The sequence below is a fragment of the Vespula pensylvanica genome, chromosome 6 (genome assembly GCF_014466175.1).
Source record: "Vespula pensylvanica isolate Volc-1 chromosome 6, ASM1446617v1, whole genome shotgun sequence".
Lineage (NCBI taxonomy): Eukaryota > Metazoa > Arthropoda > Insecta > Hymenoptera > Vespidae > Vespula > Vespula pensylvanica.
The window spans coordinates 5,312,584-5,337,114 of NC_057690.1; the positions used below are offsets into that span (position 1 = coordinate 5,312,584).

General features: G+C 26.8%; 5 protein-coding genes across 13 annotated transcripts in view; 3 read left to right on the forward strand and 2 right to left on the reverse strand.

Moving 5' to 3' along the window:
• The window catches only part of LOC122629761 (dynein axonemal heavy chain 8), a 28,659-nt gene extending 14,575 nt beyond the window's left edge, over positions 1-14,084 (reverse strand). The window contains exons 1-21 of the mRNA XM_043813519.1: positions 14,063-14,084; positions 13,786-13,907; positions 13,459-13,603; positions 5,569-5,841; positions 5,250-5,472; positions 5,014-5,165; positions 4,679-4,877; positions 4,415-4,578; positions 4,167-4,343; positions 3,812-4,033; positions 3,642-3,743; positions 3,402-3,548; positions 3,027-3,301; positions 2,607-2,946; positions 2,245-2,471; positions 1,685-2,172; positions 1,422-1,575; positions 1,146-1,345; positions 942-1,069; positions 672-852; positions 268-605 (exon numbers count right to left, since the gene is read on the reverse strand). Of these exons, the coding sequence (XP_043669454.1) occupies positions 268-605; positions 672-852; positions 942-1,069; positions 1,146-1,345; positions 1,422-1,575; positions 1,685-2,172; positions 2,245-2,471; positions 2,607-2,946; positions 3,027-3,301; positions 3,402-3,548; positions 3,642-3,743; positions 3,812-4,033; positions 4,167-4,343; positions 4,415-4,578; positions 4,679-4,877; positions 5,014-5,165; positions 5,250-5,472; positions 5,569-5,700 (3,849 nt within the window). The 5' untranslated portion in view covers positions 5,701-5,841; positions 13,459-13,603; positions 13,786-13,907; positions 14,063-14,084. The remainder of the gene's footprint in view (positions 1-267; positions 606-671; positions 853-941; positions 1,070-1,145; positions 1,346-1,421; positions 1,576-1,684; positions 2,173-2,244; positions 2,472-2,606; positions 2,947-3,026; positions 3,302-3,401; positions 3,549-3,641; positions 3,744-3,811; positions 4,034-4,166; positions 4,344-4,414; positions 4,579-4,678; positions 4,878-5,013; positions 5,166-5,249; positions 5,473-5,568; positions 5,842-13,458; positions 13,604-13,785; positions 13,908-14,062) is intronic.
• LOC122629763 (diacylglycerol lipase-beta-like) lies at positions 7,572-12,977 on the forward strand. Of its 3 annotated transcripts, none has more exons than XM_043813520.1 (14): positions 7,572-8,103; positions 8,996-9,097; positions 9,351-9,563; positions 9,752-10,074; positions 10,536-10,679; positions 10,778-10,946; positions 11,019-11,142; positions 11,225-11,368; positions 11,596-11,707; positions 11,805-11,897; positions 11,974-12,128; positions 12,239-12,382; positions 12,464-12,582; positions 12,660-12,977. In XM_043813520.1, the coding sequence occupies exons 2-14, from the start codon at positions 9,003-9,005 to the stop codon at positions 12,832-12,834; spliced, it is 2,010 nt and encodes a 669-aa protein (XP_043669455.1). In that variant the 5' UTR covers positions 7,572-8,103; positions 8,996-9,002; the 3' UTR covers positions 12,835-12,977. The 3 variants fall into 3 exon arrangements, with proteins under 3 accessions (XP_043669455.1, XP_043669456.1, XP_043669457.1); XM_043813521.1 differs by lacking the exon at positions 7,572-8,103 and adding an exon at positions 8,527-8,723; XM_043813522.1 differs by lacking the exon at positions 7,572-8,103 and having other exon boundaries at positions 9,329-9,563.
• A 260-nt stretch (positions 14,085-14,344) lies between the features above and the next one.
• Positions 14,345-17,211, forward strand: LOC122629849 (RNA polymerase I-specific transcription initiation factor RRN3). Of its 3 annotated transcripts, none has more exons than XM_043813690.1 (8): positions 14,345-14,445; positions 14,742-14,945; positions 15,026-15,245; positions 15,359-15,467; positions 15,579-15,731; positions 15,823-16,296; positions 16,385-16,563; positions 16,805-17,211. In XM_043813690.1, the coding sequence occupies exons 2-8, from the start codon at positions 14,742-14,744 to the stop codon at positions 17,152-17,154; spliced, it is 1,689 nt and encodes a 562-aa protein (XP_043669625.1). In that variant the 5' UTR covers positions 14,345-14,445; the 3' UTR covers positions 17,155-17,211. The 3 variants fall into 3 exon arrangements, with proteins under 3 accessions (XP_043669625.1, XP_043669624.1, XP_043669626.1); XM_043813689.1 differs by having other exon boundaries at positions 14,357-14,535; XM_043813691.1 differs by having other exon boundaries at positions 14,358-14,535; positions 15,362-15,467.
• A 153-nt stretch (positions 17,212-17,364) lies between these two features.
• LOC122629848 (ankyrin repeat and zinc finger domain-containing protein 1-like) lies at positions 17,365-21,774 on the reverse strand. 3 transcript variants are annotated; one of them, XM_043813686.1, is made up of 12 exons: positions 21,409-21,770; positions 20,907-21,113; positions 20,485-20,825; positions 20,202-20,316; positions 19,746-19,900; positions 19,452-19,677; positions 19,113-19,382; positions 18,800-19,015; positions 18,389-18,656; positions 18,118-18,259; positions 17,854-18,027; positions 17,365-17,782 (listed from the first exon to the last, which is right to left on the reverse strand). In XM_043813686.1, exons 1-12 carry the CDS (start codon positions 21,506-21,508, stop codon positions 17,618-17,620), a joined length of 2,379 nt encoding a protein of 792 aa, XP_043669621.1. In that variant the 5' UTR covers positions 21,509-21,770; the 3' UTR covers positions 17,365-17,617. The 3 variants fall into 3 exon arrangements, with proteins under 3 accessions (XP_043669621.1, XP_043669622.1, XP_043669623.1); XM_043813687.1 differs by lacking the exon at positions 17,365-17,782 and having other exon boundaries at positions 17,861-18,027; positions 18,123-18,259; positions 21,409-21,773; XM_043813688.1 differs by lacking the exons at positions 17,365-17,782; positions 18,118-18,259 and having other exon boundaries at positions 17,861-18,027; positions 21,409-21,774.
• A 319-nt stretch (positions 21,775-22,093) lies between these two features.
• LOC122629814 (3-hydroxyisobutyryl-CoA hydrolase, mitochondrial) lies at positions 22,094-24,485 on the forward strand. Of its 3 annotated transcripts, none has more exons than XM_043813643.1 (8): positions 22,147-22,406; positions 22,479-22,572; positions 22,787-22,926; positions 22,988-23,229; positions 23,323-23,564; positions 23,626-23,845; positions 23,920-24,107; positions 24,208-24,485. In XM_043813643.1, the coding sequence occupies exons 1-8, from the start codon at positions 22,404-22,406 to the stop codon at positions 24,336-24,338; spliced, it is 1,260 nt and encodes a 419-aa protein (XP_043669578.1). In that variant the 5' UTR covers positions 22,147-22,403; the 3' UTR covers positions 24,339-24,485. The 3 variants fall into 3 exon arrangements, with proteins under 3 accessions (XP_043669580.1, XP_043669578.1, XP_043669579.1); XM_043813644.1 differs by having other exon boundaries at positions 22,853-22,926; XM_043813645.1 differs by lacking the exons at positions 22,147-22,406; positions 22,479-22,572 and adding an exon at positions 22,094-22,140 and having other exon boundaries at positions 22,853-22,926.
• The last annotated feature ends 46 nt before the right edge of the window (positions 24,486-24,531 follow it).

Consider the following 24,531-nt stretch of genomic DNA (forward strand, 5'->3'; position numbering starts at 1 on the left):
TTTTTTGTAGAATAAAAATCTACAATCTATAAAAAGTTTCTATTTGCAAGAGAAAAGTTGATCTTTATATAAATATAAAAACGTCCAAGAAGTAAAAAATAAATAAGATATTTTTATTTCCTTCTTGGAACTGTGAAATTTTGGAATTCAACGTTCTTCCCAAAAATGAGTTGTTTTCGAGATATGTACATTGGAAATTTTCAAATCTACAGATTGTATATGCATATAACGTGTGTAGATATTATAATAACATAATAGGTTCTATACCATATTCAACATATTGTTAAAATCGAAACGCAAACTATCAACTATATCTTGTTCTTCTTTCAATATATCAATATTAAAATATCCCATCAAAGTATAAGTTTCTTCAATTAAAATCAATTCCATATCAAAAGTTATAAAATCATCTCGTATATTACTCAAACATCTCATGGCAATACGTACATCCTCTAAATCTCTTATTGGTCTAAGAAGAATTTTATTTTTTTCATTAATATAGTCACTTATCTTCATCAATCTATTTTTATAGTTAAGGGACAATGTAGATCCTAGTAATTTTTTCCATGAACTTGCTTCTATTGAAAAGGCAAGCTTCAATTTTTCTGTAAATTTAATGAAAATTATAATTAAAATAAAATGTAAATAAATTATCAGTGTAATCATTATACCCATTCTAATTTCTATAGGACCAACAGTATGTATATCTGGAAGATTTTGAATCTCTGTAAGCAAATTCTCATATTCTAAAAACTTTTCCTTTATTTCTTGAGTTATTGGTTCGGATTCAACAAATTCACGTATTATTTGTTCTTTATTCTCATCCCATATATATGAATATCTTAGATATGACTATTATTTAAAAGAAAATACATTATAATAATTAATTTTATGTTATAAAGATAATATCATTTTAAGTGTATATTATTTAATAAAATTACATTGGCAAGAGTTGTAATATCATCCTTCAACATTAAAATAATACCTTGTAAACCCATAGTAATTCGAATAACTTCTTTGTGATCAGAGATTATTGAATAATAATTTTTTAAATTTTTAATAGCATTCTCTATAAGTGAAACAAAAATAAGCCTTAATTAGCAATATTCATTAAAATTTTTATTCATTTTCCTAAATCATGTTACCATTAAAATTTTTTTTATTAGGCAAATGATATCGCTGTCCCCATAAAATAATACTTTTATGAGTATCTATTATACTTATTATAACTTGTTCAAAATTATTTTGCAATTCTTCTATGGATGGCATTGTTACAATATTTGGAATTTGCAAGACAAATTGTGTGAACATGAGCGCATTATCATTTAATTTATTAAATAAAGAACTGTAGAAAGAAAAAATCAAAGTATTATAAACATATAATATTTGACAAATTATTATATGAGAATTTTTAATAATACCCTGTTATTTCAACTCTTCTTCTCAATAATTCGAGGGAACTCTTAGTACATTTTACCAAAGCTTCCATCATTTTATTATTAAAATATGCAAATAATTCCATGCAATCATTATGTATCTGAGTTATATTAATAATTTTAGAAACAGGAGCAAAACCTAAATATTAGTACTATAAAACATGAAGAACTTTCATTTCCGGTATGCAGAAAACTATATTGAAACAGAACAGTTTTTATCATTCATTACATGTGATAGATATATGTACCTGTTTCATATGGTCCACTGATTAACTTTGTCACGGATCCAACTGGTTTAGTCAATTGCTCGGGATCCATCCAATCATATTTAATATCTTGAAAATTAGGATCAGTAATAGAGTCCATAAATTTATTAATAATTTGTATAACAACTTGTTCAGCCATTGATGACTTAATTTCCAAATCGTGAGCAATAATATTAATAAAATGTATATTATCTTTTAAAAAATCAATTGGAGTTTTTGGATAATTATCAATTTTTAATAATATTGTGCCACTTATTAATTCCAGCATTTCATCTACTCTTGCTTCTTTCATATCCTTTATTTCCTTAATAAAATTGTGTAATTCCAAAAGCTTTACTTTAATATCTGCACAAGCATCTGATATTTTTAAGGATGCCCAAGAAACAACTGATAAACATGGTTGAAAAGCAATTTCAAGATCAACCAATACAATTTTTACCAAATTTAAAAATATAATCGGTATAGATCGTCTGAAAATCACAATAAAATAACTCTTTATTAATATTTATGTTAAATTAAAATATATGTATAATATTACATACCTTAATGCATCATTTTCTTCAAGTAAATTTCTAACTTCATTATAGGAAGAAAAAATCTTTTCTTTACAAAATGTTATAATTTGTATAAAATCAGGTACTTCCAATCCAAATCTAGACATATGTTCAGATTCTCGTATTACCTCCACAATAAAACGATCAAAATTTAAACAGTATTTATTTGTTTTTGGATGGCGTACGAGCAATGGAGCTGATAAAGCTAATCGAACCTAAATTAAATATTAATTAGTAGAAGATACGCAATAATATACATATTATTATATATTAATTAATACATTAATTATATATATATATATTATATATATTATTTTATATATATATAGTTGTTATTATTTTATACTTACAATCTCACAAGAGTCATACCATGACTTATGATATATTATTTCATAATGTATAAAGACACTGATTATAGCATTATATATTTTGATACATTTTTGCATATATTCATGAGTGATAACGCGTTGACGAGTTTTAAACACATTCATTGGTGCTTCAATACGTCTATATAATTGTCGTATCCAAAATATTCTACCAGCGATAGATGGTATATTGCGCGGTATTGGTGGAGAAGATCTGTCCTCGTTATATCTATCTCGCATTTCCTCTATTTCATTTTGATATATTTTCGTAAGTTCTAAATATTTCCTATCAATTCTTAAACACTTTAAATTTAATTTCTGAAATCTATATAAATTATAAAATTACATATAAATTAAATAATAAGCAATATGATTTTGTAAAAGATTAATATAGTAAACTATTACCTCGCGACTATGTTCAAAGCTGCTTCAATATTTGGTGTTAAAGATACAGTATCATAAAAAAATGTTCTAAGTTCGATTTCAGTTTTTGCTACATCATGCTTAAACTCGTCATAATCTGAATTGAAATAGGGTTTTCTATGATCTAAAGGATCATATTTTTTTGAGGAAATTTTCTGAAAAAAACTTATAAATTTAGCATTGAATGTATCTATTCCCTCTAGAGTAGAACTTTGGAGGATGGAGTATGTCAAAGTAATTTCAAATACATCCATGATCTACAATAAAAATATAATTATTATTAAAATTCCTATTATATATATATATATATATATATATATATATATATATATATAAGGCAATCATCCAAACACTCACTTTTATTAATCTTTTTTTAAAAGTTTTAAATTTTCCAAAAACATACATATCTGATACTTCAAATGGTTTTTCATCAGCACTTTCTTTTACTTTTATACACATTTGATCATAATATTCATGATATTGTGTGTAAAGAGCAATACAATCCTAAGAAATAGTATAGTAAATAATAAAAACTAATTCTGAAATTAGAAATCTATACAAAAAAAAAATCTATATCATAAAGATTTAAGAAAGTACTTTTATCCTGGATATCATGCTAGATTTAGAATCATGCCAAATCTGTAATGTACCATCATATGTTAAATATCCTTTGCAAGCTAATATCATTTGGTTTGTCATCTGTAAATATAAATATAATATTATTTATAATAATAATCATTTAATGAAAAACTTGAAAAATACTGTACCTTTACAAATACAGCTGTTACCATTCTTCTTGTATTAAAAAATCTTGATGTAGCATAAATCATACGTATAACATACATAAGTGCAGGTAAATATTTTCCTATTTTAGTTGGATCTAATCTATATAATGGTTTAGTAAATTTTTCTAAAGCATATAAATAAATTACATTGTCCTGAGCTAATATCTGCACTGTTATAACATGGTTGATCAATCTCTTCCATTTCTATATAATTACAATACATGATGTATTTTAAATAAAAAATTAATAGACAATTAATATGTGGGAAAACATAATAACATAAGTGAAAATGCTTGTATGAATGTTTTCAAAAAATATAAATAGTGAATATACATACTTTCATCAATTTGGAATTTGAACGAATCAATAATTCAATAAATGCTTGAGTATATGGTGATTTAATACATTCTATAATTGATGAAAAACGAATAAGCAATCGTCTCCAGTAAGCAAGTTCACCTGTAGGTCCAATTACTTCGGTTTCTCTTCGTAATTGCTGGCTTTCAACAATTGCCTAATACGAAAAATAAATATAATATTTATGTTCTTATAAATATAAATTATAATATGATAAAAAATTCTAACTCGTTCCATCGTTTTCATCCAAATTTGAACATTGCTTTCTCCCATTTCAACTACTTCACGATTTTTTGCATTTAGTTCTATATTTTGTAGTGTTGTCAAATACTTGTTATAAAGATCCCAATTAACTTCGAAGCTTACAATACCTTGAAGATCAATATTTATTGCTGCAAATAATGTACAAATAAAATTAGGTATGATTTTATAAAAATAATAACTTATATAAAAATGCAATTGAATAGTTTAGATAATATAAACACAACATACTACTAAGGAATTCGCAGAAATCGCGAAAATCATGTATAAAATTCTTTGCCACTGCAAAACCTCTTTCTGTCTTGGACAGTTCACCCCACTGTACATTAGCTTTTATTGCTGGTTCATTTAATCGTGAAATTAAATCTGATATTGCAGCAATAGGACTTTGTGAAGTAACATTAATTTCTGCATATGCATAATAAGTTTCCTGTATACATTAATAGAGAAATATAAGAACATAACAATATTAGTTATATTTTATTCCATATTATAATTAAAAAAATTTATGATAAACTTATATATAAAGTAAAATCAATTAAATACTAATAAATGAAATTACTAACATCTATCAAATGTTTGGGTTCAAATTCAATATCTGATCTTAAGCGATAAACTATTATTGATTTGCCATAGAACTGCTCAGTAGTGCCATCAGTTACACAACAACGTAGAATTTGCTTTTCATATTCATATTGCGGTGTCCATCTACCAGATTCTGAAATAATTGTTTATAAGATATAAGATAGGCAGATAATATAATTTTTACATTACTTTTAAGTAGTTCAAGAAAATATGATACCTATTGATGGTGGTGTCATGTGTTGATAATGTATTATAATAGCTCGTTTTCCACCTTCCTTAAAGAAATTACTAAATGTATCCACATACTCGTCTTTGTCAATAATTCCTTCTTCCAAAATTTCTGGTGCTAAATTTAAAATAAATGCTGCTACTTCCAATACCATCTGATGTGTATTTTTTAAAAGACCATGTCTAAAAGTTCTTTGTTCTTTGTATTTTGCCTATAAATCCATTAGAAATTCTGCTTCTTTAATAAAATATTGATGATCGTATAAATTAAAATAATTCATTTACATATAAAAATTTAAATTACACACAAGGCGTTCTTCTATAGTTTCTCCAGCAACTCTTTCTAACGCAACTCTTCTTTTTAATAATTCGGCGATTCGTTGCCGTATCGCCGGCATCGTATAATCTCGCGGAACATTTTGCGTGTTTACGAAAGACATTATTTTAAATAATAAAATGTAACGATCTTAAGAATTAATAAAAATGCTTTTAGCAATGAATTCTTCATCATACATAACAAATGAAACTTAGTATCATTGTATCGTTTTAAAAGACAACTTCATCTCGAAGAAAATCGATGCCTGAAAATAAAATAGAACGAGTACAATTTTTTAATTGAAGTATATAGTTTCAGAAAAATAAATATGTATCTATATCTATAATTTATTGCATAATTAATACCCATAATTTTTATGTATATATAACAATATCTTGCATAACTCAATTTTGAACTACGTAGATTTAGATTTAATCCGATTTATAATTTTAAAATCTAAAAGTTAAATGAAACAACAATAATAATAGAATATATGTGAGATAATGTAGTTATGCAATAATGTAGTATATATAGTTAACATACATCGTATAAAACGTATTATATCTAATTTATGCAGAAATAAGAGATAAACACAATTAAAAGTTTTAAAACGTTTAAAGTTTTAATTACATTCTATATGTAAACATAGTTAATTAGATCTATAATATTATATACCAGGAACAAACATACATATTTGCATTATATGACCTTCACTATGTGGTAATCGCTGCGTAGAGAGAGTCACAGACTAACGAATAATTTAAAATTATTTCTTTTCTTTTTTGTACAAAAAATCTGTCAAACTAACGCAATAATAAAGTACAAGACGCTCGACGAAACTCAAAGATACATGATTCACATAAAAAAGAAGAAATTTATTTATATTGTTTTTTTAAGAGTATTTCAAATTCCTTGAATACTTTTATCAAATCAGACTCGTCATGCGTCTCTTATTTTAAAATTCACAAATGTATACAATAACAATAATTTTATAATGATTCTTATCCCTTTTTCATTAGATTCTCAAAAATATATTTTAAGAAGTTGATAATTATTATTTTGCTCGTATAAGAACGATTAACAGATTTAAATTTTGAAACTCCACGAGTTAAAACCGGCTAATTATTTATCTTTTCGATCCGCTGATGCCGCAACATCTAGCTGCGACAGCAATTATATGGAATTCAACACGAATGAGGGAATGCATGATATGCATCGTATGCATGTATACGTATATAAATGTTTATGTGCACGTGGACGTAAGTAACTGGGTCATCGAAGAGGTTGACTTTGAGTTCGGAGGAAAACAAGTGAAAGTTCGTCAAGTCATTTTCAAACAAATTCCTGGACAAAATAAATTCTTACTTGCACTTGATCTTTCTCGTAGGGGATAATTCAATTGGGACAAGAGCCGAACAATTCTTATTTCTAGGCAATATTTTCTTTTCTTATCTTAACGTACAAAATATTCGAGATCTCGTTCTATCCTCAATATCATTGCAAAGTTGAGTTCATATTTAAAAAAAATGAGAGGATAAAAATAAATATAAACGGTAGTAACGAAAAACAAGTCGAACGAAAAAACAGGAGATACTTAACTATTTTAATTTTATATTTTCTAAGGAACGAAGAAAAATTAACAATGTAACGACATGTAAATAAAAAAGAAAGAACGTATCTCGTTCACAAGTATATATATATATGCTAATAATATCTTTTGTTTTATTATCTTTTGCGATTTTATCATTTCTGCGATTATTAAAAGGCTTCAGTCCATATATGTATATATCTAATCTATAAGTATATCCAATATATATATATATATATATATATATATATATATATATAAAATTTAATAAAGCAACGTGCAAAATCTCTCGATAAATTTTCGTTAATATTGTAGCATACTAAATTAGAAAGACAATACGAAATATAATATTTATAAAAAGCGACGCACGCTAGAAAATTCCGAAGTAAAATATAGTATTTATTTATTTCTATCTCTGTCAAAGGAGAGAACACAGCTTCCCTTTTAAGAATACTTTCCTATACGTTGCAAAGGAAGGTGCTGCAAGACAGGTTGAGGAAGAAAGAATGTACTTCGCGCCGATTCGCTGAACCGATCGACGGCCAACCAAGTCGTGAAATTCGACGTGGGATGTCACAGAGCAAGGTGAACGAGTAGACTTAGCAAATAGTCAGACGGAGTATCGCTGTGCTCATCTTACAATCATTGCTCGCAGTTCCTCTCGAAAAATATTCTTCTTCTACCATTAGTTTAACATTCTCGCAAAACTTTTTTCAAGAAATTACCAAAGAAAGTACATGTGGAATTCAAAGAATTTTCTAACTATTCGTTCACCGTTACTATCACCCTTTAAATCTTCTTTACGTTATGTTTTTATATATTTATGAAAAGTAAAAGATTTCTACAGTTATTGTACGTTCGTAAAGAAAAAAGTGCAATTTGCCAATTGTGAGAGAAGACAAATTTTATCGAATTACAAAGAGAAGAAATTTTTACCAGGTAAGATGATCGTTTCTGAATTAACGATTCTTTATTTTATATTTTCTTAGTTATCGATAATAATAAATATTATATTCTCTGCAATATCCTCACGAGATGAATCCACATTCTTTGGTTCTTAAATTTCAAAGAGAATATTATATCCGTAAGTGGATTTGGTAAGCAAACTGAATTCGTAAATACGTCAAATATTTTTATATATACGTGTAAAAAAAACTAATAATAAATATGTATCTAATAGTGAGTAAATATGTTTTCGTTACTAATGAATGCTTTTTATTCATTATACACATTATGCAAATTAAATGCAATAAAGCGATTTATTTTTCTTATAATTAATCGCATCATCATCGTATATATTATGAATAGTACGTTGAATTAAAATTATATATAGTACGTCAATTAAATATTTGCAATATTGTCGAGATGAAAGTTTATATATAACGATGATGAAATAATGAATCTCGATTCTTATTTCCTTTTCATTATAAATCAATGTGGTCCATTCTAAACTATTATATCAGTAGACTCGGATGTAAAGGATAAATGAAGACTTTCTCTTGGCACTTTCTCTACGTCGTGTCAGTGTTCAACGAATTTCAAATTTAATATGTTGTAAAGTACGCACGATTATACAAATTTTAAAGAAACAGTTATTACAAAAATGTTATCCTTCCAATATTATGGAAGATCGAAAACCTCCTAAAGATTACAGTTTTGAAGTAGACAAACAGAAGTGTTTTCTTACGATCACTATTCTACATCTCTTTACGTACAGCTTGTACAATTATAGGTTCATCAAATCGTGATGTATATTCTGATTGATTGATAAAAATAGAAAGTTGTTCTCATATATTGATGTATAATAAATTTTGCAAATAAATATTTTCAGAAACAAGATGCCAGCCTTGAAACTTTTCGGCCGGAAATGGTTGGCAGCCACGGATGATCTCGTATACCCTGGATTGTTTGAAATTTTAATACGCCTTACTTGGTGAGTAATCAACGATGAATGACAAAATCAGCACATCAATGTGTTTCTCAATTGACATCACGTTTTTCCTCTTACCTACGTAAACATATTAATCTTTTTATTTATGGAATTTTATTTATCTTTTTTTTTAAATGGAAATTTTATAATTTCCATTTATTCTTATATTTCCCAAATGTAATCCAATAAATATCATCGACCATTCTGTTTCTTTTTTTTTCTTTTTTATAATAGATCTTTCCACATACGTTTGTAGGTTGATCCTGATAGCAATAGGATGCGTAAAATATTACGCAAATACCTGGAAGTGTCGATTAGGAGGCGATGTAGTCCGCGTATATTTATTAGGAGAAGTAACTATTCTTAGTATAGTCATGATTCTTACACTTTTTATCATAAGATATAGCAGTAGAGGATCCATAACGGATACACACGCTCGCCGGTACGTTGAGCCGCTTCTCACAGTGAAGTAAGTAAACGATATAATAATATTACATTTTTAAATGACAAAAAGAGAAAGAGAGGGAGATTGCCAAAAAAATTATTGTACTATTTTGCTTTTTGCACTTGCTGATCTGATCATCAACGGAAAGAAATGGAAATTGTCGTAAAAAAAACCGGTTTGCGCTTACTCTACTCGTTTCTATATATTCGCAGAATATTCATGATTCTACCGGAAATAAATTGGAACATTTTGGGAACGCTTTGGATCTCCAGTAAAAACATAGATTGCGAAATGGAACAGTATACAATGACCACCGTAAAGGCAATGGTATTTTTCAATTGGATCCTTATCGGCCTTACCGTCCTTGGTTTTATTCTTGTTTTCGATCCTCTCGGCTCGTTGGATATATGCGAAAAAGATCTAGACGATTCGAGCAAACATGGAAAGATATCGCGAATCTGGCGCCGAAGATTCAAGTTCCTTTGGTGGATGAGGAAGGATGAAAGAGCCAATGAGACCTTCCAACATGTCGCTGGTGAGACATAGGTACGCCTGATATAAAAAGTTCTGCCACATTTATAATTAGAGCTTGGATAGCGATATTCATTATCTTTTCTGCTCTTATAACGTGATTTCGTTGAACGTTGAACGTATACAAACAAAATAAATAAATAAAAGAAAAAAAAATTAAATACAAATAAAAAAAAAAGTAGAACAGAAAAGTCTTGAATACCCGTTTGGTTACTAAGAGAAATTACGACGATTTATTTTATCCTTTTTATAGAAAATTTTGATCTGGAACTAGTTGCTCCACAGAAACTGTCGTCGTCATCCTTGTTCAGATTCTTATATCGGCAGGACTTTTTTTTAAATAACATAACGTGCTAAGAAAAAAAAAATCAAATAACGTTGAAAATCTTATAATTAACATAAATAATAATATGATTAATATAATTTAAACTGCTCCATACATTATGAATAATTATTTTTTTCCAGGTCTTCTCACCGCACTATTTCGAGGAACGGATTTAGTACCTTCTGATGTTATGGCAGGCTTAATTCTACTGCGAGTTCGGCAAAAACGTGAAACGCACGAATTGAGGAGTTTAAATTTACTTTCTCGGCCGAAATATACCGTTGGTATGCAAATCGATCCAATTTCATTCGACGATTGCTATCAGTTACCAATGATTCTTTCATAAAAATATGAAAAAACTATTAAAACTTTTTTTTTTTAGATGCGCGTGATATTTTTATTGACACTCCTAGTTGGATGACCTTGGAAAATGCATATCATTTCCTTAAATTATCGATTGCGTCTTACGGCCAATTTTTCGTTTGTTATCAACATATATGCACCGGATGTTTTCGTTTAATACCGAACTTAACTTGCTGTGGCTGTTTCCGGTAAGTTTCATAACGTGACATACTTAAATCTTTCATATGATTTAGTATTGTTACATCGTTATATTTTGCTAGAAAAAAACGGAAAGTCATACTGGACGACAATTGTTGCTTCTGTAACTTATCGGGAGTAAAATACATATCAAAATTATCAGATGACGATATTTTATTCGCAAGTTTCAAGAATCATTTATGTGAGGTAAGCTTACGCACGGAAGGGGTACAATAAAAAAGTATATTATTATCATAAAAAAATTTACATCTTTATACGTAATTGACAGATACCTTTTTACGTGGTAGCCGATCATAAAACATCTAGTATCGCTATAATTATACGAGGTTCCCTATCGTTGAGAGATCTAATCACTGATATTGCTGCAGCATCCGAGACATTTGAATGTCCCGGACTACCTCCAGGAAGCATGGTAATTATGTTTATAACTTATAAAACCAAAAAAGAGACAAACAATTTTTTGTACGTGTTCAATAAAATTACACTGACTAGTAATATATTAAATAGTAAATATAAAATTAAAAATTTTCTATGTATTAATATTTAAGTCTATCTTATTATTACGAAACGTACGATCAAGTTTCTTGTGCGCGTGTGTCCATGCGTATTATATAAAACAAAACTTAATTTGTTTTGCAGGCACATAAGGGTATGATATTAGGAGCTAAAGCACTTTTAAAACAATTATACCATTATAAAATCTTAGAAATGGCTTTTAACACATATCCCACTTATACTCTTACATTAACAGGTACGTTACTATAATTTTATTATTAAATTAGATGATAGAATGATTTTGTGTAACATGACGAAACTTTTACTATTGCTTATTTACGAAATCGTCATAGGTCACAGCTTAGGCGCTGGAGTGGCCGTTTTACTGGGTATACTATTACGTCCTGAATATCCGAATTTGAGAGTTTATGCATTTTCTACACCAGGTAATGTCTTGAGATGTTTGTAATATTTCTTCATCTCTTTTGTAAAATATAATACAAAATAAACTTATTTAAACAGCTGGAGTTATTAGCAGAAGTGCTGCTAAAGTTACAGAAGAATTTGTATTAACAATAGGTCTTGGAGATGATCTTGTAATGAGATTGAGTGTTGAAAGTACAGAAGATTTGAGAACATCTTTGCTTGCCACTCTTGCAGCATGTCGATTACCTAAGGTGTATTTCTTTAATTTCATTTTTTTCTATTGTTTATAATTTTTATTGTAGAAACATAAGATTAATATATGGAACTTCATTAATTCTCATAATTTTCTTTGTTTTAATAGTATAGAGTAGTTCTCAATGGATTTGGATATGCATTACATGGTGTACCTGAGCAAGACCTCAACAAAACATGGGCAAATTCTGATATTATTAATTCAATACCAGGACAATCTCCTTTGTTAACATATACTGAAATTACTAATAATGTTAGTAATAAATATCAGTAAATGAATGCATGAATGTATGTATTTGGATTATGTCCAATGAATTATATGACTTGATTTTAGGAAAATAGAGTATTAACATCAGATATTTCACAAAGAAGATTTTCAAAAATGAGGCTTTACAATGCTGGTCTTATATTACATCTGGCAAGATGTAAGCATATAGAAACAGATACAAGAAGGTATATATAAATATAATAAGTTACCTAGTTTATATTGATGTTTCTATAATTGTGTTTTTTTTTTTATTTACTTATAGTAAGAAAAAGAAAAATGAAAAAAAATATGAAATGCGATGGGCACAGCCAGAAGAATTTACAAAATTGATAGTAATGCCACGAATGCTTTTAGATCATCTTCCAGAAAATTTGGAAAAAGCACTTGCAACACTGATAGAACAACAAAAAGATCTACCAATTTACTTTGATCCATAATGTAGTTCAAAAAACATAAAATTTAGTTAATATTTTACTTAAATTAAAAATAATAAGAGACTCCTTGTAGTTATACATATTGTCATACTATTTTGTAAATTTAAAAAATACATAATAAAATTTATTATTATATTATTCCTATATATATAATGTTATAGGTTAATTTTATATATATATATATATATATATATATATATTGATCATATATAATTGACTTATAAATTACCATATTTTAGATATAAACATCATTTAAATTAACGAATTAGTGTTTCAACAATTATTGGTTGAAATATAAATATAAAAGAAATTATACTACAAGTAAAATTTATCACCTATCGAAATCGTTCAAACCATCACATTAACCAAAAAAGATTGAAAGTTTGAAATTCACATCAAACAAAATTTGAGATTAAAATTACTATTCGCATTATATTAATATCTATATAATGTTTAAAAAAATATGCTATTGTTTATTGTTAATAATGATATGGGTTCGATTATATATTATAAATTACTTTCATATAATTATTAAGTATTAATTATTTATATTATAATACTACGTATATATTATATATAACATAAATAAAAGTAAAACAATCAAAGAAATAAATTATTTAAACTTACGAAGTTGGAAGAGCTGAGATGTTCCTTCGTTGAAAACCAGTGGTAAACTGAAGTTTTGTAAACACTAGTTCGCCTATATATATCTATCGAGGTCGTCCATGTTTTCTTTGTTGTCTGCCGCTATAGCCACCAATGAGTTTCGTACCTAATAAAATTTTATATTGATATTATTTTACATTCACATTATGTTTATGTCCATATAATATTTAAATAAATATTATTTAAACATTTACTTTACAACATTTGATTATTATGTAATTACTATATTACACTATATGCATAGTTAAAAAAAATTTTATAATCAAATGAATAATTAATTAGACTTACCAGTATGAATTAATAAAAACATAACCTTAACATCCAGAAAATTAACGTAGTTAGAAATTTGTCGTCTACTATATTATCCATACTTCAATCTTTGTGTTGTTTATTTCATTATACGGTACGAGCTTCGAAAAATTTGGAAAGAAACATTACAGAATTTGGAATTTAGATTCACATGTTCCGATATTTGCTTAGATTTTCTTAAATCCTTATTTGATATCATATTAGTAAAAAAAATCTATCCAGATAAAAACAAGAATAATAAACTATGATTTTGTACCGTTTTCACACTGTTCGATCAAAATACGTTGACGATTTGTATTTCTCTCAAGAACTTAAACAAAATTTAAAGCAAAACAACTTAGAAAGGAAAGTACTAGTAAAATACTGTACCAAAATAGTAAAAAAAATTACTTCCCTCTTACACCGCAATATAAAGGATTTCTTATACATTCTTATTCTAAGACATAAACGAACACGGCCAAAACATAAAAAAAAAATAAACAAAAAAAAACTATAACCTGCTATATAGGGAAATTTTTATTTACACGTTACTTCTGCTGTTAAATTCAGAACATGGCGTATATAAGCGGTGAAGAATTTCTTGTAGGCATGTGAAATGTGGCCACATGTTGACATTTTTGGTTACAAGTTTTTGCAATAGTACGTTTATTGTTTGTGTCATAATTGTTCACAAATAACATATACTATTATAATATTGTAGCTTAAAAATTAACAAATTTAATTATAAAAGTAAGTAACCATTAATTTCTCTATGTCAAATTGACGTAACCTTATTTGTGCACCTGTACTTTTACTTTGTTTTTATTTAATCGAAGTTTAATGCAATAATGACAAAACTTTCTTCCTTTACGCAGTTAAGCAATGTAAATGTCGCAATTTTTAATGATAAATTGCCTTTTTTATCGCTTTAATAATTTAACGTATGTTTTCTGTAGATGTCGGTTGTCTCATCGCGAGTTAGCAATTTGTCTTCTATTTTAAAATCGCCGGGTGTTAGATCACAATTGGTGAAACAATCTAACAGAGTATATTTCAAACTTCCAAAAAATATAAAAAATATACTCTTCAATTTTGAAAATCGTAATGGAATAAAAGATTATGAAGATTTAATATGTACTTTGAGAAATTCAAATATCAAGGTAAATAATAATAAACTATTTTATTATATTATACAAGTTAAAATTTTTGAGTTAATATTAATCTAGAAAATTGTATTCAGGATATTGATTTAGCAGACTTTTTAACTGAAGTAAGACAATGTGTATCATTGCTTGGTCCTGTTCATAAAATCTTTGTTGAAGTGCTTCTTCAGCTAAATTGGATTGATAGGTCACCAGAAGTAATATCTGCTTATAAAATCTTTTTAGAAGATTTAATGTGTGCACAGGTTTATCATGGAAAATGTATAATAGATAAACTTGTCGAGTTATTTAAGCCAGGTAAATTTTTAATTTTGCTATTGAAATAATTATTCAAATGATTATTCTGTAAATATTGCTTTTTGAAAAAAAAGATATATGCTTTTGTATTGAAAATTATTTTAATTTTTTAGCAGAAAATGATGATATAGAATGGGAAGCAGGAGAATACAGAAAAGAAGATATAGATAGACTAAATCATATACATGATGTTTTACGTAAAATCTTAAAAGTTGTACCAATGTAAATATTATATATTTTCACTAGTTATATTAATAGTACTAATAATACCAGTTATACTACAAGTACTTTATGAGCAGTAAAAAAAATTAAATTGCTTTTCATAAATTCCAGGTCTAGTAAACTTTTACTACAATCAGTACGATTAAGGTTTCCATATATTATACATGGTACACATGTTCATGAAGTTTATATATATTCATTACTTCAATTATTAGAATATGCTCCACAGTTACGGTCAGATATACTATCTCTAATTATTAACAGGTAAATATGTAAAACAAATAATATTCATAATTAAAATTTGTATTTTTTAATAACTGAAAAAAAGATGCTATTTTACTGTAATATATTTAAGGTTAATGGTATTAGATGTAAATATCCCACGATCGGACATAAATGATGAAGATGAAGATAATTCAATGGAAAGCAATGATGAAATTGATACTAATACAAATACAAATAATGAAAATAAAGAAAATATAAAGTCATTACATCCAATAGCACATACTTTGGACGTATGTATGGAACAAATACTTAAATTTATATATGATACCTGTTATGTGAAGGAAGAATTAAACATGGAGTCTCTTAAAAAGCTTTATCTTGATATTTTGAAAATGTTTGAAACAATAATATTACCTACACATGCAAGTCAATATGTGCAATACATCATGTTCTACATTTGTAGTTTTAAAGTAGCAGTTGTAGAAGCTTTTCTAGACTGGCTTTGGAGGAAAGTAACTGATCCAAATGTACCGATTATACTGAGACATACATCTGTATCATATATTGCAAGCTTAGTTGCTGCAGCTTCATTTGTTTCATCAGGGTAATTATTAAATTTGTCTCTGCAACTTATTTCATTTTTCTATTTTATATGTTATAAATAGTATATCTAAAACATATAACTATTTCAGATTAGTAAAAAAAACACAGTCCAATTTAGCAAAGTGGATACATAATTATATCAATATGGAAGAAAATTCAGATTATGTCAGTGATGATCCAATGAATCATCCTGTATTTTATTCTATTTGTCAAGCATTATTTTTTATTGTGACTGCTAGACACAAAGATTTTATTGGTACAAAAAATAGTAAGTACTACGAATCTAATTACACAGAATGGTACATTTAAATATGAAAACTTAATTATTCTTCTTCTTTCGGATGTTTAAAAATATTGCCTACAAAAAATTTGTCAGAATAAATGCAAATTTAAAAATATCGCTAAATTTAAAATTCAATAAAACTGAATGTATCCAATATCCAAATATATATATATATATATATATATATATATATATAACATGCTAATATGTTATTTATTTTTTACAGATATGATGTGTCTACACGAATTAGATTTACCTAGAATTGTAACATGCAAATTAAACCCTCTTAAATCATGCCAATCTGAAATCGTACATAATTTTGCTGACGTATCACGGACGTATCAATTGGCATATTGTTATACAATAATTGAAAGTAATTCACGACATCAATTACCAATTATTCATGATACTAATTCTTGTAATTATACGCTTGATAGTTTTTTTCCATTCAGTACATATACTTTAAATCGTAGTGCGCAGCGATTATCTCATTTATTGTATGATAATTCTGTAAGTAATTGTCACAGTTTCATGAACAAACATAGAACTGATATTGCAGAATTTATGATCGATTAATTATTTATTCTTTAGTACAGTATTTAAAAACATATAAATATATTCCAATATATGTGCGAATATTTTTCTTATGCTTGCATTCAAACAAACGTTCTCGTAAACTGTGCAATTTTAATTCATCTTTTATAAAATTTCCGTTTAAATTTAACGCATAAATATTAATAAAGGTCTATTGAGATCATAGATATTCAATTATGTATATTCAATGAAAATATTTAAAAAAACGTATTTTTTATTTCTTCTACCCAAATATATGCCCCAAAATTGTACATGTCCTTCTATATTAAACTAAATCAGAAATTAATATTTAATATACGCGTATAACATTTTTTTTTATTTATGTAATGAATCATTTGCATCAATTATTTAAAATATTCGTTTAACTATATAATTAAAGCACGTAGCTTAATTATTTTGTTGTATATTTTAATTCATATAAAATTTATTCTAAATATATATTCCATTAGAGAATATGTTTGTTATGAAGGCGATGTTCTTTTAAACAAGGCATAGAACAAAAATAATTTGAGTTATAACTAAAAGGCACCTGATTTGTTATGTCCACAGCACATTGAAAACATCGAACAGTACGATCTTCTTTTGAAACATTCTCTGCGAATAATGCCCTCTATAAAAAAAAAAAGAAAAACAATTTTTTAATTTTTATATTTTCATTTTTAATATCTCAAAAAAATATACCTTTTCCTTATCATTTAAATTTAGAAATCGTTGCTTCGCTTCTTCCTCTTGCTTCTTTACTTCAAATTCTCGTTTTTTTATTTTTTCTTTCTCACGTTTCACTTTTCTTTGTTGCCTCTTTTTTTCCATTTCTTCTTGTTCTATCTCATCAGTAAGTGGTCCAGGTATTTGTGACTAACATAAAACAATATGTTGAGAAAAAATATTTGATAGGTTTGTATGTGTAAATATTTAGAATAATTTAATAATTTCTAAAAAGAATACCTTACTATAATTGAACTTATCAGGATAAGTACCCATAAATCTTCTAAATGTATTTCTAGTTTCTTTATCTTTTGAAGCTGCATAAGGTGTTTGTAATTTTTTATTTTTATTGCAAGGATTCGAACCAATTTCTAATAACGCCCTATAATTATAAAGAATCCTTAATACTTGATATTTTGATATCAAGATCAGATTAGATTTTGAATTTTCCTATGATATAAGAAAAGTTTCCTATCTATATTTGTTCACAAATATTTTTGAAATATATTACCATATTAATTTTAAATGTCCTCCAACTGCTGCTAAATGAAGCATTGTGTTACCATCTTCATTTCCGTCATTTAACAACTTTATCACACTTTCCATACTTAAAAATGCCTGGGTATCCACCTTGCTTTCTTCTTCTAATATCGACTCGAATTTTTTAACTTCAGTTAATAAAATATCTATTGTAGAAGTTAATAATTCATTATCACCCAATTCACATGCAGTCCATAATTGATCTTTAGCATTATGTAATACTTCATTTACTGCAGACTCTAAAAAAATTAATGTTTCATATAAAAACGTTTTTTATTACATAACATGTAGATCACTTTAAAATTGCATAAAACATCACTAAAGTATTTTTTACATATAAAAATGTATTATATTTGTATAATTATCATAAATAGTACATTACCATCTGTGTGATTTTTTTTCACTTTTTTCTTTTGTTTACGAGTTTTCTTATTTTTCATATATCGTGGTACAGTATCTTGAAAAGCGAGTAAATGTTCTCTAAAATCAATTTCCATATTATGTTCAATTAGAGGCATATCTATTTGATTATCAGTGCAACTATTATTTTCACTGGTTTCAGACTCTGCAGATGTTAGAGCTAACTTAATAACAATGTCTGAAAAACAAAAATTAAAAATCTATAAATTCTTTATTAACGTTATACATTTGATGATAATTATGAGGTATTAATTAATGATAACAAAATAAAATACCAGGCAAAGGACGACATGGACTTTTACGTGGTTTTGCTCTATCTATGTGTGCGCGTGAATTCCTATGCTGCCTTTCTGGTGATGCTTGCATTGTTGTTTTAAATTTCTCATTATTTTTAAAGCTATTTATATCATTCGTAACATTAATATTAGAACTTGAATTTATTTCTTCTTCAGGTACTTCAACTAATAAATCAGATTTGGAAATCTTCTTTCGTGGTGGTTGTCGCGGTGAAATAGGGAAACAATCAGTAAAATCTGCTGCAGAACCTAAATATATATTGCTATTTAAGACATTGTATTATGAAATTTATTATAAAAACTAATAAAAAATCTTACCATATATTTCCATTGTACTTAATATATCATATACACGCTTAACTTCGCTATATGTAGCTCTTCGGGTAGGAAATGGCAATGGTCTTAATCTGGAATCATTTTTATCTAAAGGTGGATTTTTACCACCAAAAAGTATGGTACGATTATGTGGTCCCACAGCTCTATATAAAATTAATGATGAATTGTTGATATGACTCGTCCATAATTCCAATATTTCTTGAACATGCTAAATCATATATAGATATATTCATACAAATGAAAATGTATTCTATCTAAAATGTATTTTTCACAAACCTGTATGAGAGATGCTTCATTATAACGACGCAAACTTGCTCCAGCACTTTTTGGATGACTACCCAATGTACGATTATCACGAAAAGTTTGTGTAGCACCCTGCTTTGCTCGAACAGTATAAGAATGGAAGGTTTTATGCACAATTGGTTCTCCATCTGAAATTTGTAAAATTAAAATACAAACTTTAAGTTCCTTTTCTTTTGAAAATAGCCTATTATATTTTTTCCTTTAGATTATGTAACTTCAATTATCATTTTTACAGACTAAAAAAGAATAAAAGTAATTAAATATTTATTTTAAATGCTCCATCATAAATATCAACATTCCAACCTAAAAATAAAAAGAGAGTACAACAATATAATAATTAGAAAATAGAAACATTTAAAAATTCCTACCATTGGATAACCTCTTAACTGTATGCTTCTACATATGTCTATTACATAATGGAATAGAAACCTTGAAATACTGCTGCTGCAAAATGTCCACCTCCAACCATGATAATGGTCCATGATGTTTTCTTCCCACTATTCATTGCTTGAGCTATCATCTCATTGTCCATCTCAGGAATTTCCTAAAACGTAAGTGCATCTCTCCTGATCTGGCAAGTATAGACACGCCAAGTGATTCTAACAAAGTGGATCAAGTTACAAGATACAATTTTTGCATCTGTACATGCAAAATTATATGCATTAACTTAAATCTATTCTTTGTACGATAAATGAACAAATAACTAACAAACCTTTTTGTTATGAAGTAAGCATCTATATATACTAAATATATTTCCATCGTCATTTTCAAAAAATACTTTGGAATGACGATTAGCAATAGCAAGTAATTCTTGATTTTTTTTTTCTCTAGATATTTCTTCATTACACTCTGTATCTGAACTATCAGATACTAATTCTGCAGATTTTCCCTTTTTTTCCTGTTTTTTACTTTTTACAATAGATGAATTTTCATTCTTACTTATAGATTCATTATTTTTTGTATACACACTTGATGATCCTCCTGTTTCTGAAGTACCTGTATCATCTTCATTGTCAGAATCTACCTCACTACCAGAAAGACTGGACACATCTCCTATTATAATAAAGTATATAATATGTACCAAAATTTGTACATTTTATAAATATGGATAATTTAAAAGTAAAATAAGAGTACCTTCATCCGCTAAAAGATTGAAACTATCTTCACTAATTGACTTTAGACCATTTAAACGTTGTTTAAGATTATAACGATGCCAATCTAGTTTATAATGTAATCTCTGGTGTTTTTTATCCTCAAATACAGTATTACAAAAAGAGCAGCTTAAGGAATCTGATACAACTAATTCTTCAAGCTGAGTTACTACATTATCTGTTTCTGAAACTATGATATCCTTTTTAATTAAAGTGTGTATAAAAGTTTATATAGATATGAATGAAAATAACTGTACATTAATAAATAATAAATATCTATACTACAAAAATTAACAAAAAATAATTATATACATATATAGATATCGTTATTATAAAGTAAATATGATAAAACATTGTATCAAACATTTATTTTACGTAATTTGATAATATGTAAAACTGCTAATTTATAATGCCAGATGTTTTAATAAAGAATTAATTTCATAATAGTAAATAACAGCAATTGCAAAATGATTAGATATACGCACCGGATGACGATCGTGACTGCATGCATTGTGCCACTTTGATACCTTTTGTAATTCGATCAAAGTCTTCTTTATTGTAAATTTTATACATTCGTTGATCCATTATTATGTATTCCAACGGAAATTTTCCTTATATTTGTAATAATTTAATCAAATATGAAATTAATATATATATAAATAATACTTTCTTACAATTAAAAATATTCTAAACAGAACTCTATAAAAATTTCCCGTATAATACAAAGAACTTAAAAGCGTAATCAATGGCAAATTAATATCACAATTTACTAATCTCCTCGAACGTATTTCCTACGTAACGTTTCATACAAGACAAAAAGATTGCATCAAGTTACATCATGTCGCCCGTATGTACTATCTTGTACAAAAAGATTCTATCGCGAGGGAATTTCAAAATAGGATTTTCCATAAATCTGCATTACTAAATTGCTATTAATATTATTTGTATATTAACAATACAATAATTTCGTAAATTTATAATTATATTATTATTTTATAAATTAATATCTATTATTTATAAATATATATAGCGTCTACAATGATTTTAATATACGATACTTTTACTTTTTTACATCTGTATTATTATTACATAATATTTTTGTAATAGCAGTGACGAATATATTTATATATTTTTATTCATTTTATAATTTAATAAATAATAATTTTAATTTTAATAAATAATAAGCAGAACACACATGGATGATATTGCAAGTAACTGTAAGTAAAAAAAAACGATTTGTCATATGCGTTTTAGAAACTAAATTCGTTAAATTAGAAAGCTAGATGACCTCATATTTAATAATTTTTTTTTATTGTGTATGTAGTTACATTATAACTATGTAATAAGATTTATATGCTATATACACATAGCAATTTGGATGAATGTGATATAAGTTTAAAAGATTTTTAACCTCTTTCGCAAGTGCCTCGTAAAATCAACAAGTCGCACTTGTCATATTTTTATCATAAGATAAGGAAAAATGGTAATTATAATTGAAATTCTAGTAGAATATGATCAATTATTAATATTTAATAATATTTCTTATTTGAAACAGTTCAGAAACTCTACAAGCAAATTTAATCATATAAACTACGGAATATTTACCACATGTAATCGTGTTAGGCAATTATTAGTACGTGATAATACAGGTAAAAATCAAATACTTGATTTAAATACTCCAAATCCCAAACCAGTCATTTTACCTGATCAGGAACCACCTAGCCAGTCTCCAGAAGGTCCACCTAAGCCTCCCATAACCATAGAAATACCAGGTCTTTTAGAATCTATATAATGATATTAATAATTATATGTACATAATGAAGAATTTCCATAAAATTATAGTCATCTTTTGAATCATGTTAGGTCCTATAATTGAACCTGTCCTTCCTAAAATTCATCCAGATTCTAAACCACCTATTGAAATTCCAGCACCCAATGAAAATATAGGAAAGAACAAACTGATGAATACAAGTACTAATAATGATGAAGTTCTTTTTCAAGATGTAAGTTTAGAAACAAATATATGTTTAATAGTTTGTATAAACATTGCTTTATGATATTTAGGTAAGAGATAAAGGTATAATAACATTGAATCGACCACAAGCTCTAAATGCATTAAATCTTCCCATGGTACAAAAGATATATCCAATTTTGAAGAAATGGGAATCTACTAAAAAGTTAGTTATAATAGAAGGTATTGGTAATAAAGCATTTTGTGCAGGTGGAGATGTAAAAGCCATAGTTACTGTTTTAAATAAACCAAATGGGAGTTCCTTGGGAGAAAACTTCTTTAGAGATGAATACAAGTATGTTTTGAAATTTTTATGTTATTTTAAGTTAACTGATACCTTTTTTATTGTCAAATTTACATTCTATGAAACTGTAAAATCTTGATATAGATTAAATTATTTAATTGGTACATATGAAAAGCCTTATATAGCAATGATACATGGAATAACAATGGGAGGTGGTGCTGGCTTATCTGTACATGGAAAATACAGAATAGCAACTGAAAAAACTTTATTTGCTATGCCTGAAACTGCAATAGGATTGTTCCCAGATGTTGGAGGAAGTTATTTCCTTTCTAGATTGAAAGGAAACTTAGGACTTTATTTAGGTCTCACAGGACATAGATTGCAAGGTAATGAAATAAGATCTAAAATTTAAATAATGAAAATTATATACAAAAAGTTTACTTTTAGGCATTGATGTATTGCATGCTGGTATTGCAACACATTATATCCCATCTGAAAGACTTCAGGATTTAAAAGATGATTTATTAAAGTTAAACACTAATGATATTGAAGGAGTTTTAAATAAATATCAATTTCAACATTTGATGAATGAATTCTCTTTATCACCATATATACACAAAATTGAAAAATGTTTTTCTTCATCTTCTGTTGAAGAAATAATTAATAAGTATAAAAAAATAGTTATATCTATTCTAGTACCTTTACATTATATATTTTCTTATTTTCTTTTCTGTTATTAAGATTAAATGAGGATGGTTCAGAATGGGCAAAGAAAATAGTACAAACATTGCTAAAAATGTCTCCAACATCCCTGAAAGTTACAAAACAATGTATAGAAAAAGGCAGTAAACTTACTTTAGAAGAATGTTTAAAAATGGAATACAGATTAACTTGTGCCTGCTTGCAAAAAAATAGTGATTTTCATGAAGGTAAGCTTATTGATTAATATATATATATATGTTTCAATATTGTATATAAAAACAAAAAAACAAAGTATATTATAATTATCTGATATTTCTTCTATTAAAGGTGTTACAGCTTTACTTATTACTAAACATCAAAATCCAGTATGGAATCCAAAATCTTTAAATGAAGTTACAGATGAATATATTGATCAACTATTTAAAAAACTGCCAGATGAAAAAGAATTGCAGCTTTAATAATACTGTATAATATAACATGTATCAATTATGTTGTTATGTTATATTACTTATATTGTAATATTTTTTATAAAAACAAATTGTTATACTTTATCTAAAAGTTTACAAAAAAGAATGTTATTAAAATAAATAATCGATTGCAACGATTTAAAATCTGAATTTTTATACATTATACGCGCTTCTTATATTAGAA